This window comes from Lathyrus oleraceus, chromosome 3 (assembly GCF_024323335.1).
Source record: "Lathyrus oleraceus cultivar Zhongwan6 chromosome 3, CAAS_Psat_ZW6_1.0, whole genome shotgun sequence".
NCBI lineage: Eukaryota > Viridiplantae > Streptophyta > Magnoliopsida > Fabales > Fabaceae > Lathyrus > Lathyrus oleraceus.
In genome coordinates, this window is record NC_066581.1 from 410,098,035 (window position 1) to 410,115,027 (window position 16,993).

The 16,993-nt window shown below is 35.5% G+C and overlaps 1 protein-coding gene and 1 non-coding gene across 2 annotated transcripts; both read left to right on the plus strand.

Annotated features, from left to right (window-relative positions):
• The first annotated feature begins 1,966 nt into the window (after positions 1-1,966).
• Positions 1,967-2,073, plus strand: LOC127133690 (small nucleolar RNA R71). The gene has a single exon (XR_007807640.1). It is a non-coding gene; the product is annotated as a small nucleolar RNA R71 (small nucleolar RNA).
• Positions 2,074-11,718: 9,645 nt separating this feature from the next.
• Positions 11,719-12,276, plus strand: LOC127131476 (uncharacterized). Its single transcript, XM_051060395.1, has one exon. It carries the CDS (start codon positions 11,719-11,721, stop codon positions 12,274-12,276), a length of 558 nt encoding a protein of 185 aa, XP_050916352.1.
• The last annotated feature ends 4,717 nt before the right edge of the window (positions 12,277-16,993 follow it).

Genomic DNA, 16,993 nt, shown 5'->3' on the forward strand with positions numbered 1-16,993 from the left:
ATATCTTCGTAAAACTTCTAAAAGTTGGTTCGTTTCCTTTTGGCTCAAGGTAGCACTAACTATAACTGGACGGTTCATCTTTTCATCGAGGAACTCGTATCGCAGGTTCTTAGGTAGTTCCTTAAGTTCTAAGGTTGGTTTCTTAGGGCATGGCATAGGATCTGGGGTAAGGGATAAACATTCGTAAAGGTTATCATTGATGTAGGGTTTCTTAAAGTCATTATCTTCCCTTATGAGAGTTGATGGTAACTTAATTGTTTTTATAATTTCTTTTTGTTCTAATTCTCTAACACATTCATCAATGATGTGTAAGGCATAACACGAGTCTCCCATCACAGGTGCCATAAGAAATTTCGAAAGTATAAATTCTATTTTCTCATCACCTACCTCAAATGTCAACTTTCCTTTCTTGACATCTATTATGGCTCCTGCAGTCGATAAGAATGGTCTACCTAGAAGGATTGGTATATCATTGTCCTCTTTGATGTCCATGACAACAAAATCAGTAGGGATAAATAACTGACCTATCTTAACAGGAACATCTTCTAAAATGCCTATCGGATATTTAACAGATCTATCGGCTAACTGAAGTGACATCTTAGTGGGTTGTAATTCTCCTATGTTTAACCTCTCACACACCGCTAAAGGCATTAGGCTTACACTAGCTCCTAAGTCTAGAAAAGCTTTTTCGATGACATGATTACCCAAAAGGCAAGGAATGGAGAAATTTCCAGGATCTTTATCTTTCTTTGCTAATTTGTCCTCGGAAATAGCATTACATTCCAAAGGCTTCGGATCGTCAAGTCTACGTTTGTTGGTAAGGATGTATTTGAGAAACTTTGCATAAGAAGGTATTTGGGTAATGGCTTCTGTGAAAGGGATTTCTACATGAAGTTTTTCTATGACTTTAATAAATTTTTGATACTGTTTATTGATCTGGGTTTGTTTAAGTCTTTGGGGATATGGTATAGGTGGTTTATATGGCGGGGGTGGTACGTAAGTTTTATCTTTAGGTTCTTCTCCTTTTTCTCGACCTTCCTGGTTTTCAGATTCCTCTGGTTCCTTTACTTCGTCCGTGGGTTTGGTACATTCCTTAGAAGTTTCGGGTTCACTCAATCTAGGGTTTGGTGGATCATCATAAGCGTTCCCACTTCGTAGGGTAATGGCATTGGCTTGTCCTCTCGGATTTTGTTGAGGTTGTCCAGGGAATTGTCCTCCAGGTGTAGTCTGAGGGGCTTGGTTTAAAGCTACCTGAGAGATCTGGGTTTCAAGCATCTTGGTATGAGTAACTATTTGGTCAACCTTGGTTCCTAACTGAGTAATCAATTTGTTAACATGAATGTTTTGGTTCATGAACTCCTTGTTTTGTTGGGTTTGAGCGGTGATAAAATTTTCCATAATTTTCTCAAGGCTCGGCTTTGGTGGTACATGTTGCATAGGTTGATTTGATCTTGGGGCTTGATAACTAGGTCTCGGGGGTACATTATTTTGAATAGGGTTATTGTTTTTATAGGAGAAGTTCGGGTGATTCCTCCATCCAGGGTTATAGGTATTAGAATATGGGTTCCCTTGGGTGTAGTTCACTTGCTCAGAGTGGGTTTCGTTTAATAGACTGCATTCTGCAGATTGGTGTCCTTTGGTTCCACATATCTCACAATCCGACGAAACTGCGGCTACAGTATTCGGGTTTATGCACATATGCTTGACTTTGAGGGCTAATGGGTCCATATTAGCTTGCATCATGTCTATAGAGCTTAGTTCATGCACTCCTCCTTGGGCTTCCTTCTTCTCAACTGTCGCTCGTTCGACTCCCCATGATTAATGGTTTTGAGCCATGTCTTCAATGAGGGCACTAGCTTCAGGATAAGGTTTGTTCATCAGAGCACCGCCTGCGGCAGCGTCGACGGTCATCTTTGTGTTGTAATGAAGTCCATTATAGAAGGTTTGAATGATTAACCAATTTTCTAAACCATGATGTGGGCATGCTCGTAACAACTCTTTATATCTTTCCCAAGCTTCGAACATCGATTCTCCTTGGTTTTGGGAAAATCTAGTTATATGGTTTTGAAGAACAGCGGTTTTACTCGGGGGAAAATATCTAGCAAGAAAAACTCTTCTAAGGTTATCCCAAGTCGTAATGGAATTGGGTGGAAGGGAATCTAACCATGATAGGGCTTTAACTCTGAGGGAAAAAGGGAATAATCTTAAACGTATTGCCTCAGGAGAAGCTCCATTGGTTTTAAAAGTATCTGCTAATTGAAGAAATATTTTTAAATGTTGGTTTGGGTTCTCAGTAGCGAGACCCGCGAATTGTCTCTGTTGCACTAGTTGCAACAGGGATGGTTTAAGTTCAAAATTATTAGCTGGGATGGTTGGGTTTACTATACTAGAACTAGGTTCTTCATTAGAAGGTTGAGCGAAGTCCTTAAGAGGTCTTTGGTTTTGAACTTCGGCCATAGCTCTCTTAATTCTATGAAAGAATAAACGTGCGCGAGCGTAACGTTCAGGTTCCGCCAGAGGGTATACTAAGCTTAAACTTCTGGTACTGCGAGTTCTTCGCATTGACCGGCGGGAAATAGCATAAGTCTAAACGATATAACAATAGGAAAATGAAATTTGACGAAATTGGTCCCCGACAACGGCGCCAAAAACTTGATGCGGTGCTTTTCACAAGTATACGAACGCGTCAGAGTAATGTAAAAGATTGTCGAATCCACAGAGACCAAGTGTCAATCTATCGTTATCTATTGTTACGGTGTTTATCAAAGGCAATCAAAATAGGTGTTTTAGGAGTGTGCAATGAAAAGTAAAGTATTGAAATAAATTTAATTAATAAAGACAGGGTCGAATATGATTCACGTAATCAATAGATTATCCAAGTACTTGCTAGTAGAGCTACTTATGGGCAATGTTTCCTACTTTGAAAAGAACTAATTTAACAGGAACTGTCGCTTTCGCGTATTCAGAACCGAGTTGTACTCCCTAATCAAACCCTCTTATTGTCACTTATAAAAAGGCGCGCATTGCGTTAGAGTAGTAAACCTATTTTTAAGAAATATAGTATCTTGACTAAGTTGAAAAGTATTATAACCTGGATTTCATAACCAAAAGAGGTTCTTACGAACCAGACTCTAAACATATAAACGCGTCCGAAAATAGTTTTAAAATCTCTTTTCTTCTTAATGTTAAAAACTCCTAATGAACTAGACAAAGCGCTTTCGCTGTTTTTGAAATAGTTAAAAACAATTAAGTTTAAAAAGACGTTGGACGGCTTTCGATCTTACCCAACGGAATTGAAGTGCGGGAAAACTTAAGTTGAAAGTTAAAATAGCCCTTAAGTTTTTCTACGAACAATTGTAAGGATTATCGGTTCAATTATGATCCTTACATTCTAACCTTATAAATTTAGTTAGACATGGTAAAGTAAAAGTGCATTAAAGTAAATAAAAGTAGTGCGAGTGCGGAAAGTAAATAAAAGTAGTGCGAGTGCGAGAAATAAATAAAGTAAAAGCGAGTGCGGGAAATAAATAAAGTAAAGCGAGTGCGAGGAAATAAATAAAAGTAAAGCGAGTGCGAGGAAATAAATAAAAGTAAAGCGAGTGCGAGGAAATAAATAAAAGTAAAGCGAGTGCGGGAAATAAATAAAGTAAAGCGAGTGCGATAAAATAAATAAGATAAAGACAAGTAATAAAAACCTGCTCCAATCGGAGGGTTGAATAAATTTTAATGCGGAAATGAAAATGGCGGCAGGATTAACTTCCTTCCAAAATGCTCCAAACTCGATTACAGACTCTATCACAGACTCGATTACACAATTGTGGTAACACTCCAATGCGAAGCGATTACCATTTTATAAAACTGAATATATGCCTAAGTGAAACAAAGTTGCTATAAGTTTGCCTCTGCTCTAAGTTTGGATGATTGTAAAAGTGAATTCGAGTTTCTATTTATAAGCAAGTAAAAAGAGGGAAATGACTTGGATGCCCTTCAACTTGAAAATGGAGGGAAAATGTTTTCCTCTTGTGGCGCCCGCCACAAGGCCATGGTGCCCGCCACAAGGCCAAAGTGAGGCCCCTTAGTGGATGTAGTGGAGAACGTGGGATTTGAGGGAAGTTGAGCTTGGACACGTCATGGCTTGGTCTGTGGCGCCCGCCATTGGGTAGGCCATAAGAACAAAATGCTGAATTTTAGGGGTTTTGGCTCTTTTTCGCTCCTTTTCTCGATCGGGGCTCCGATTAATGTGAAAACCTGAAAACAAAGGAAAACATACCAATAACACAACAAAATGATAATAAAACAACTAGAATGCATGTGAAATCGGAGTCGAAAATGCGGTAAATTTTAGTGTTATCACCCACCATGGAGCCCGCCATGTGAACAAAATCAAAGGATCATGGGAACGTGGCAGTTACCACCGGTTGATAGCTTACACGTCATGGCACCCCCTTTGGCGACCGCCATGCTAGACGCCATGTGTACAATTTTCCATAAAAACTTCTATTTCTTGCTCGTTTGGCTTCGTTTCTTCATGAAAAGCTCTTGTAGGGCAAAGTACCTAAAAATAGGACAAAAAGCAAACATAACATAAGAATATGATACTAAAAACCTAATAAGCATGTGTAATCCAAGTCAAATACGCAGTGTGTTTCAGTGTTATCACATATCAGACGCTCTCTCTCTTTCTCTCTCTCTGTCTCTCTCTCTCTCTCTCTCTCTCTCTCTCTCTCTCTCTCACTCACTCACACACACACACACACACATACACACACACACACACACACATACACACACACACACTTCCCACACTTTTATTTCTCTAACCTCCTATGAAAAACTAATTTACAAAAAGAAAATTAGAAACCCTAAAAACTTCCTCTACAATGGCATCCTTGCCTACTGCTCAACAAGCTCACATGATTGTCGAGTCTGAAAAAAGTATGACTATTAAACCCAAGACGATGAACATCGATCAGAATGATCTAAAGCTGTTGGTGGAATAAATTGTTGACTTTGAGTCATTTAACCAAAATGGGTTTGACCTATAGAGATACTTCAGAGTACAAGAGTGGTGTTCATTCTTTGATATGCTGAATGGACGAACTTATTCTTATCTAGCAAGAGATTTCTGGGTTAGGGCTGAAGTCTTTGATGAATATTTTGCATCTTTAGAAATCAGTCAGTTGGTAGAAAATGATAGTTCTTTGAAAGGAAAGAGTAGATAAGAAGTGGGTTTGAAGAAGTTTGAAGAAGTAGAGATCATATCCGCAGTGATGGGTTTTGAAGTTTTCATCACTCAGAAGATGATTGTTAAGCTTTTGAAAGTACCAAACTCTAGAAGGTTTATGTTGAACACTAAAGAGAAGAATCCTGAAGCAGGAGCCATCAAAAGATGTTTGTTTGAAAAACTCTGGAAATTTGTGTTCCTATAACTTTGGAAAGGTCAAAAACATGCAAAAGGATTTTAAGCTTTTATTCAAAATTCTTATTAGTTGTATGATCACCAGAGAAGGTAACGCTGATCATATTTCATGGGATCACAAGCACTTCATCTTTTACCTGAAGGAGAAAGATAAGATTAATCTCTCTGCCTATATCTCCAATCATCTCTATCAAGCTATCAAAGAGAGCAATAAGCATCACAAGAAGAATGTGCCATATGCTAGACTTTTGGCTGAACTGTTTTATTAGGGTCATCTAATTGATGCCCTTAAAACTTTTCCTGACAATAAGTATTCGAAGGATATCCATGGGAACATTATGGTTACTTCTATTCTCGCAAACGTGAAGCTTCTGAAGAAAAGTGAAGTGATGGCTTCAAAATTTCCTCTCTCAGTTAGATATACTAATCATGATTATCTTAAGGATCATACATTAAACAGACATTCAAAGAATGAGTGGTTATAAGATACAGAGACTTACCCAATAAGCCTATAGAAGTGTTTAATCCACCTAAAAAGAGAAAGCATGTTATCTTAGTATCTCAGATGGAAGTTCATAAGCCTTCTAAGAAAATTAAGGAGATTGAGAAAGAGATTGATGAAGTCATTACATCTACTAAGTTAATGCCTTCTAAGACCAGAAGTGTGATAACTCCTCATAAGGAATCTTCTTCTTCTATCTCTACTGGTGCACTTGCAAGGAAGAAGAAATTGAGGAAGATGGTTATTCCTGTTGTTATTGAAGAGGAAGAGGAAGAAGAGGATGTTGGTGTTCCCTTGGTGAGAAGGAATTTAAATACAGATGCTACAGTCCATGAGAGTACTGTAGAACCTATTTTCAGAAGTGTTATGTTGTTATCCTCTACTATGTTGGAATAAGCAGATAAGCATCCTGAAACTTGTAATGCTATGATGGAAGAAGTTGTTGATGTTGGAGTTGATCTGGAGGATTCTAAGGTTCAGGCTACTGAAGCTATTACTAGGTTAAAGTCTGTTGAGGCTGAATCTTCTGGTATTCTTGAAGAAGTCATTTTAGGAGCTATTATTGAAGAGATTCTAGATACTTCAGAATCTCTAAATAGTGGTATGCCAGGTGTAAATATGAACTCTATCTCAGAAGATGATTTTGCTTATTCCAACCTAAACCACAAATCACCAAATCCCTCACCCAATCAATCTCCAAAACACACCTCATCCCCTGCTGGTGAATTTACTGATGTCTAGAAACAATTAAATTTTTTTCTGCATCTGGACAACCATCACCTCTGAACACCATGCTTGAACCATCCATAGATGTGTCGGGTGGGGAGGCTTTTTCTTCTAGCTCTGATTCAGACTATCATGAAGTTGGTTTTGAAGCTAACCTTAACCTCAAATTTTTAACCCCTACACATATCTAAGCCATTCATATTCATATCTTCTCTCCTCAAGACCTACCATCTAACTAAACATGTTCTGCTTTTGAAGCTGAACATGTAACCTTAATCCAACTAGAACCTACTTCTCCACCATAAACTCAACCACCTCAACCATCACCCAAATTTACACCTCATAAAGGACCTATCCCTATTCAGACTCAACTCCAGAATCAAGATGCATCTGAACTCCAGATTGAAATCGAACAAATTATTTATGATATGTCTCTAGTTCAAATTGTATCTTAACCTTGAATTGAATATGAACATACCCCTTTTGACCTTGATCATCCAAAAACTTCCCTAAAACTAATTGTCCAAGAAAACCAATCCTCTGGCCCTTCACAAACTAACACTTTATATCTTCCACCTGTTATCCAAACCAACCTGAAACAAATCAAATATATCTTTCTTAATAAAGTGCATGATTTAGTTGATGAGAGACCTTTTACTTCTGACCTAGTAGCTTATACTGCTAAGTGGGATTCTAATACCTCTTTCAGCAAAACACAAGAGCTTTTGGAAGCAAAGTTATCCTTTGTTGCTACTACTTAACAAGCCATATCTATCAAGCAATCTGAAATGGATGAGTGGATGAAGTCTATGAATGCCAGGTAAGACATTATGGGTGTTGATCTTAAAGATATTATGGATCTTCTGAAGAAACCATAGCCTTAAGACTTAGAACCTATTTTTTGTTTTCTCTATTCGTCTTCTCAAAACTGATTTTATTTAATGTTAATACTTACTTAAAATCATATATGGTTTTTTTTTCTGTCTCATTTTCTTGTGTGTGTTATGCTATAAGCTATATTATTTGGGAATCTTTATGTCTTCTAATAAAATTAAAACTTATTTTTAATTTGTTCTCAATTGGTTGAAATTTCTTTTTACTTCTCTAACGATGGAATAATTGAAAAGTAATCAAGTAATTATGGATAGTATCATTGCAAAAAGATGAAAGAAAATTCATATTTCATTTTTGAAGAAGAGTACAAGAGGATTGATCTACATAATTTTATCAAAATCATCACAATATCCTTGAGCATAAAAGGCCTTCTCCCACTCTATATTTGGCTCCTTTGAACCTTCATCAGAGTCAAAGTAGACAATCTCATTTATAACCTTCTTCTTATTCTTCTTGAGTGTCTTCTTCTTCATGGAAGCCTTCCTCACCTTGAGTGCCTCCCTGATACTGGTTGACCCAAAAGGCTTGGCTTCTTCATTTTTCAGTTGTTGGTGTTCCATAGTAGTGTTGGTCTCTCTCACCATTACGGTCTCTATCGAGACAGTGATTTGGTTGCATCAGAGGGAGTGTTGATGTTGATTGAAAAGGAAAAGAGTTGGATGAAGATGTGAGAATTCAAACTATGGAGGTGTGTTGTTATATAGGATCTTGAGTGTCTCTTAAGTTGCTTATGAAGGTTAAACCACATATGCTCTTTAATGATACTCTAGGTCTTCTAGCTCATTATTGCAATGATTACTTCTGATGGTTCAGATTCCTAGAAACTGAAAGACGTGAGTTTGATCATCTTGAGAAGTGGAGAAATTTTTCAACCAATCCAAGCCATTTCTCTTTCCTTCAAAAATAGTGATTAAATATCTAGGAAGTGCAAAAGTTGTTTTTAATTATTTTCATAGAATTTAAATTTTCCCATATATTTTTTCTCAAATATCTTTTCTCGCTCTATGCTGACATGTTTCTAGTCACGTTTTGAAAAAAAAGGGGAGAAAATCATGAGAGTATTTAAGAGGATAAAAATATATTTTTGAAATGCTTTTATATACCTGAACCCTCATCAGAACTTATTTTATGCTTAAATATGAACATATATGTTTTATGTTATCAAGATAAGTTTAATTAACTCGGATAAGACCTAGGGAGCTTACAAAACTCAACCTTAGAAATATTAGACTCATGGGGAGCTTACAAACCTCTTACTCTGATGTTGTCAAGATAGTTAAACTGACCAACCATTGTTCTTAAACATATTTATTTATCATCATCAAAAAGGGGGAGATTGTTGGAACAAGATTTGTTCACATCCCTTGGGTTTTGATGACAACAAAGTACTTAAAGAACAATTGGTATACTAACATATGTTCAAGTGTGCATGATCATAAAGCTTAAAGTTTAATCAGAATTGATCGTGTTGAAAGCATTTTTTGACAAGCTAAATGTCTCAGACTCTGATGGATCAAAATCTGATGACTCTGAAGGATCAGACTCTGAACGTAATGTTTCAGCTTCTTAAGGTTCAGACTCTAACCATGGTGCTTATGACTTTGGTGACAACTCATACTCTAAAGACCTCACCTTGAAAAGCTTAGCTTCTGGTCCGTACTCTATCCTCATACCAGACCTATCTTGTCAACACCAGACTTAGAGAAAAAGTCAACCAGAGTCCCTTAGTGCAAGGCTTAAGAAAAGCTGGTATGGATTATCTAGTTTTCCCCACAGCTGGTTTATACCAAGGATGAAAAAGAGATGTAGTGAACTATGATATTACATATTGGTTAAAAATCTTAACATGATTCATCTCCCAACGTCTCTCTCTTGGAGCTGCTGCATTTCAAAGTTATCTTGTGCAAATAACTTTCCAACGACTATTTTATCTTCCTCTGTTAAAGGAAGCTGAATATTTGAAGGAAGGTTAATAATCATAAAACATCTTAACATAACACATTGAGTACAAACTTTGATTTAAATTTTTATCTATTTATTTGCACAAGCTCTTAAGATTTCTTATCTTTGTATATCTTATAAATCTTAAGTGTTAAGAATCATTGTGATTATTGTGATACTTTTATACTTTTGATGATGTATCAAAGTATAGTTGAAATTATTTCTACTAAATTGTTTGTTTAAAGTAGAGGAAGTCCCTTGCAAGGTTGCTTGAGCAGTGAAGTCTCTTTCATGTGTTCTTGAGTAGTGAAATATCTTTCTGGTGTGATTGACCAAAAGTCTCTTGTAGGATTGCTTGAGCGGAAGTATATTTCTGGATTGATTGAATAATTGAAGTCTCTTTCTGGTTTGATTGAGCAAAATTTTAATCAAGATTGGTTATAGTGAAAAATATCTTGTTGGACAAGGGGACTAGACTACTCTAAATTTAGGAGACCAACCAGGATAAACTATGTGTTGACTTACTCTGCTTCCTATTTTTTATCATTCCGCTGCAAAGTAACTTTGTGTTCAAACTCTAAACTTGTTTAGATTCTGAAGTTGGTTTTTCAGTAGTAGAAAAATAATTAACATACTCAATTCAACCCCCACCCAGTTTTATGTATTTTTCACACCTTCATCAGGTTCAGAGAGGGGACTTGTGACAAGTTTTTGGTTTATAGAGGAACCAAGTTCAGAGAGGAACCAATGACGAGTAGATTAATCTGTAACATAAATCTGACATCCAAAAATTTGGTACCATGTGCTTTAGAGTAAAATGGATGAATACATTGCATACATAACCACATTTGTCATTGTTTGTGGTCGTGGATGAGCTATGTGATTGATGATTGATATACTCGAACTATCCTTGTTATTTTATACATTGCTAACATTATTGAATGTATTCTCACCCTTGTTTGTTTTTGTGTTATTCTTTGTTCTGGTGGTAGAGATACTCAGGTAGGGGAGTCTTAGTTGGTATTGAGTTGGAGGATGACTTAGTGGCCTTGTTCATGGTTTATCGCTTTTGAATTTATTTTAGTTTCCGCGTGTTGCTCTAATAGTGTAACATTGGGACAAGTTACCTTTTAGTTTGTATTCTGCAAGTTGTTCAATTGAACAATTTATTTGATGATTTAAAATGACGTTGCATTTAATTATGAGACAATTAAGTCCAGTTGTTATTATATGTCCCGCTGCTATAATTTGTTAATTGAGAAAGATGTTTATGCTGTGAAAATGTGACACTTTATTTTATTAAATGATTGTTTGGGGTTTAGGATGTTACATTGGTCCCTTTATGGGTATTTAATATACTCACCACAAGGGATGACAAGGATTCTTTCAAGAGGATTCATCATGTAGTCTCCTCGAGGTGCATCACGTAACACCTTGCATTTTATTCGAATTTTATTTTTATTATAATCCAATTTTTGTGTGTGTTACCATATTATTATTATTAGAGTTATTACTTTGTTATTATCAAGAATGATAATTATGGGAATTAATTAGATAAATTATAATTAAGTAGAGTTAATGGAAGAAGGAAGTTGGAAAACTAAAAAATAGTGGGGAAGTCAAAGAAATAAAAATCAAAATTTTAACAAGGGAACAAATGGAATTAATTATCAGAATTTTAATTAGAAAATAAAAAGGGAGACTTAAAGATAAAAAGAGAGCAACATATTCTTTTAGAAGAAAAGGGAGAAAAAAACCCTAACACTAAAAAGTCTCTTCTTCTTCTCCAAATCTCAAAAAGAAAGTATAATTCACCACGCGGATAATATTGGAGATTGTTTAAAGCAAGGATTCATATATGGGAATTATTATGTTTGATGTTATGTTTTCATCAAACTACTCATTTATGAGAAATTTTCATGTTATCTATATTAATATGATGCCATTTTGATTTTATAATTACTTGTTCCGCAACATACGTTATATTATAAATAATTTTTTATTGGGTTTAGGGTGTCACATAGATGGTATTAGAGCAGGTGGGTTCATCCTACCTTATGTGTTATGAATCTATTATGACCTTGTGGACAACATGTGTGTTAACATTGTTGGTGTTGTGTTTCCCTTAAGTGTTGTTTACGTTTACAATTAATTGGTTTACCTATTTGTAGCTACTTGTGCACGAAGAAATGACTTATAGAAGAATTATTATGCGATTGTTGATGCTCTCAAAGAAATGGATAATGTTATGGCTCAAGCTACTCAAACTTTGTTAGGTTTCCATAATGGTAGAGCTGATGAATTCTGTGAAATAGGGAAGTTTCAGAAAAATAATCCACCTACATTCAAGGGAATATATGATCCTGAAGGTGCTTATATTTCGATTCAAAAGATTGATAAATTTTTTAGAGTTATTGCATGTACTGATGAACATAAGGTATTCTTGAGAACCCATATGCTATATAAAGAGGATAAATATTGGTTGGATAATGCTCACCAAATATTGGAGGAAACATGTACTATTATTACTTTGGAGAATTTAAAGAAAGACTTCTTAGAGAAGTATTTCTTGGCAGATGTTTGTAACCATAAGGAGTTTGAGTTCTTGGAGCTGAAGCAAGGTAACATGATTATGACTGACTATGCAACCAAATTTGAAAAACTATCTAGGTTTTGTCCCCTCTACAATGGTGATGGTTCTGAAGGTTCCAAGTGTGTAACATTTGAAAGTGGTATGTGTCTTGAGATCAAGCAGTTTATTGGTTATCAAGAGATTATCCATTTTCAGTGCTAGTGAGCAAGTGTATAATTTATGATGAAGATAACAGGGAAAGGTCCACTCATTATAAGAGTGTGAATTCTTAAAAGGATAAGAAATTTGGTATTCAGAATCATGGAAAGCCACATTCATTTGCATTTGGCCAAAACAATCAAAACTCCATAGTTGGAAGATGAAAAGGTAAAGGTAATGGGAATTGAAGTAGTGGGGGAGGTACTCCGACTCTCCCAAGATGTGGAAATATGGAAGGTTGGTTCAGCGTACTGCTGAGTGTAAGAATGCCACTCTGATATGATTCAAATATGGTGATCAGAGTCACATAAGCACATATTTTCAAAAACTAAAGAAGGAGACAAATAATGGTCAACATTCTCCGACCAATGGGATAGTCTTTACTCTTAATGGTGTTGAAGCCTCAGGATCGAATAATTTGATTCAAGGTACAAGTTTCATAAGTGGTATTCCCTTAATTACTATCATCGATATGGGTGCAACACATTCATTCATATCACATGATTGATTCAAGAAATTGAATCTAAAAGTGCCCCATATGAAATTTAATATGGTCATTAAGACACCAACTGGTGGTTCAGTGGTCATGTCAATAGCTTATTTTTAATTATCCCTTATCATTTTATGATAAATATTTCGTATTTAATTTAGTTTGTTTACCCTTAATTCAACTAGATGTTATTCTGGGAATGAAGTGGTTATCGTCCAACAATGTTCACTTAAATTGTTTCGATAAGACCGTTTTGTTTTATGGACCAACGAAGAGTAAATATTTAATATTTATTACCACCAACCAAGTAGATATTTCCTTGAAACGGGATGCTCAAGTGTTCATGATGCTAGCTTCCCTGAAAGTAGAGAGCGAAGCTTCAATAGATAATTTTCCTATAGTGTGTTCCCTAAAGTGTTTCTGAAGGACATTAATAGTTTTCCACCTGAGCGTGAAGTTAAATTTTTGATAGACTTAGTACCTGGTACAAGACCTATATTTATGGCCCAGTATTGGATAAGAAATTTGTAAGACCTAGCCTATTGTCGTGGGGCGCACCTATGTTGTTAGTTAAGAATAAGGGTGGGACCATAAGGTTGTGCATTGATTATCGATAGTTGAATAAGGTTACTATTAAGAATATGTATTCTCTTCCTAGAATTGATGATCATATGGATCAATTGCTGGAAGTTTACGTGTTTAGTACGATATATATGAGATTATGTTACCACTAGATTCAAGTGAAGTCGAAAGATATTACTAAGATAATGTTTAGGACTCTTTATGGTTATTATGAATATTCAGTGGATCAATGGCAATGGGAAACACCTAAATCAATAACTCATATCACAAGTTTTCTAGGATTAACTGATTATTATAGAATATTCATATAATGTTTCTCAAGGTTAACACTCATTTCCTTTAACCAAGTTAACCCGGAATGGCCAAGCTTTTGTGTGGGATGCTCGGTGCTAAAAGAGTTCTCAAGATCTTAAGAAAGGACTGACATCAACGCCAGTCTTAATTTTTCCAAGTCCTATCGAATGTTTTGTGGGGTATTGTTATGCATCTAGGTTGGGTCTAAGTGGTGTGATTATGCAGAAAGGTCAAGTTGTAGCTTATGATTTTATATAACTCAATACTCATGAAAAGAATTATCCTACCCATGATTTGGAATTAGTGGTAGTGGTTTTTATGCTTAAGATTTGGAGGCACTATCTTTATGGATCAAGATTTAGGGGTAGTGGTTCTCCATTGAACCATGAATTTTATGAATTTCCATGTGAATCCCATATGATATGATGAATCATAGACCCTGGTTTATTAATCTCTCACTTATCACTAATGGTTTAGTCAAGTTGAATAATGTTGATGTTAATTCCCCATGAATGAACTACTTTAATGTCGTTATTATATGTCGATTAAAATGATGATGCATTATGATGAATTGGTGATATTAAATTGTTACTTAGATTATGCCATGCTGTATAATATTATGTGATTTTGAGCCTATGTTGATTCTTGCATTTCAATTGAGTATCTATGTGGTTACAACTACAAAAATGAAATAATGTGTAGGGTGTAACCGATTACATTGTGTCTGTAATTGGTTACCACCCTTGGAAATAAATAAAATTATAAAATGAAAAGCACATGTAATCGGTTACAGTCTGTGTATAATAGGTTAAATCCCTTCCAGGTGTCAAAAATACCAAACAGAATAGTCATGTAAATGATTACATGTATGGAGACTTTCTAGAATTCATAACTTGAGTTTAGAAACTCAGATCGAGGTGCGGTTAGATGCGTTAGAAAACTAATGCATATACCCATCTTATGGAAAATGTTAACTGATAATTATATGTATGAACAATATCGTGAATAAAAAATATTTGTGTAATGTTTTAGGACACGAGTCCAATTTTTTCCTCAGATGATTATTATGAATCAAGTTGTGAATGATGAATGATTGTCTGAATATCCTTAGGATGCAAGTCTAGTGTTTGGTAAAATAATTTTAAAGCCCTAATGTGGCGATTATTTAGAAGGTTCGATAAGAACCAAAGTGAAGCCTTAATAGGGCACTGAATATATGGTAAAACCTCGTGGAAGTCGCTAATGTGGAAATCAAGGTTAATGTGTTTCAATATGGTTTGGAGGTTCGAATTTAATTCGCATTTGTTTTTTCCTCTTGCATCATATATATCAGATAAGGTATCATCTAGCAAAAGTGTGTAGTTTTCGACGTAACTCCCATGCATTCCTAGGCATTACATGTCTACGAACATCTAGAAGGGTGTCTTAGTATGGGCGTAGCTCACATGTACTACTAGAAGTAGAGTTTATATAAGGGTGTTGTAGTGCATATGTAGGTCACGTAATGTCTATAGACATATAGGAGAGTATTGTAGTGTGAAATGTATCTCATATATCCTCCTAAACTATTAGAGCTCAGGAAAATAAGCTATGAGTTTAGTGATGGTACCATATGCATTGGAATAAAGGAGTGGCATGTTTCATAAGAATTCAGGTATATGTTGTGTAATGTTGTATGATTCTATGTAATATTGTAAGTATTGTGTAAATATTATATATTATGATTATGCTTCCCTTTGTTATTATTATACCATGTATTTTATAGAATGTATTCTCACCCCTCTATTTCTATGTTTTCCAATCTGAATCTATATGTAGAGTATTCTCGGATCGAGAATGAGGAGTAGTCGTTTATAATGCCTTATGGAAGATGGTGTAGAAGACCACTTCATTAGTTTTCATTTATGTTTATGTTTTGCTGAACTATTATGCCAACTAGTTGGTTTAATTTGTAATAAGGCTCTGATATTGTGACATCGAGGTCGGGATTCATATCTTGGAATTATTATGTTCATTGTTATATTTTGATCAAAGTACTCATTTATGAGAAATTTACATGTTATCTATGTTAATATGACACCCTTTTGATTTATAATTAGTTATTCCACAATGTATGATATATTATAAAGAAAAAAATTATTGGGGTTTAGGGTGTCACGCGACAAGGATTCATTCAAGAGGATCCATCATGTAATCATATCGAGGGGATGCAAGGATTCCATCAAGAGGATCCACCATGCAATCACCTCGAATAGCGACAAGTATTTCTTCAAGAGGACCCAACATGTAATTTCCTTGAGGGGCGACAAGGATTCCTTTAAGAGGATCCAATATGTAATCGCCTTGAGGGGAAGTAAAGATTCCTTCAAGAGGATCCATCATGTAATTTCCTCTAGGAAAGGCAAGGATTCCTTCATGAGGATCCAACCTATAATCGCCTTAAGGGATGACAAGGATTCCTTTGTGAAGATCCAACGTGTAATCACCTCAAGGTGATATCTTGATGACATTCTCTCGCTCCGTGATAACCAACATGTAAATCCATAATAATCTTAAAAATTAAATAAAGTAAAGGTCTCATTAAAAACCGTATACACTTTAATGACACTATAAAATAGTACCCTCGCAAAAACGTCATCATCCATACACAAATGGATGAGAATATAAATATCTTAAAATACATTTCAGAAAATTTTAAACTAAATGAGACCCATCGTATCGACTAAACATTTTGGGAGGAAGACTATCCTCCATAGCCTTCACGTTCTCTTCTTCTGGAATAGCAAAGCCTTCTTCTTTAGGAACCTCTCATTGTGGGTTTTCCTTCACGTCCATGATGTTTATGCTTACATTCTGACTTTCTTCAACTTCAAGATTTCCACATATCATTTTCTGGAAATATCCTAGTCCCCTCAATAGAACCTACTCTCTTATATGGGACTGGTACTTTATACATAGATACAAGGTAGATAGGACTCCCTCAACTTGTTGTATGTGGGCTATGCTATGATCATATTATACAATAAGGGTGCATTGATAAATAAATATCTTACCTTGACCTACTTGGAATTTTCTTCTGTCCCAAAGATAATATTTAGTGTTATGTAATCATTCACCTACATTGGCTTCCCTAAGAACTCTACCAAAGATCCCATAAGTGGTTTAAGGGTATCCACATCTAGGCGAATCCTTTCAAATGCATCATAGTAGAGGATATATGTGGAGCTTCTTTGATCAATCATGATTCTTTTGTTTTCCCATTTGTCACATTGAACTGAGATCACAACAGGTTCATTATTGTGCAGGTGAATGCCAACTACATCCTTAATTGGGAAGGAAATATTGGCCTCTTGA

Excerpts from the sequence above, each read along its gene's own strand:
- LOC127131476 (XM_051060395.1), top strand. The coding sequence starts at position 11,719 with ATGGATAATGTTATGGCTCAAGCTACTCAAACTTTGTTAGGTTTCCAT.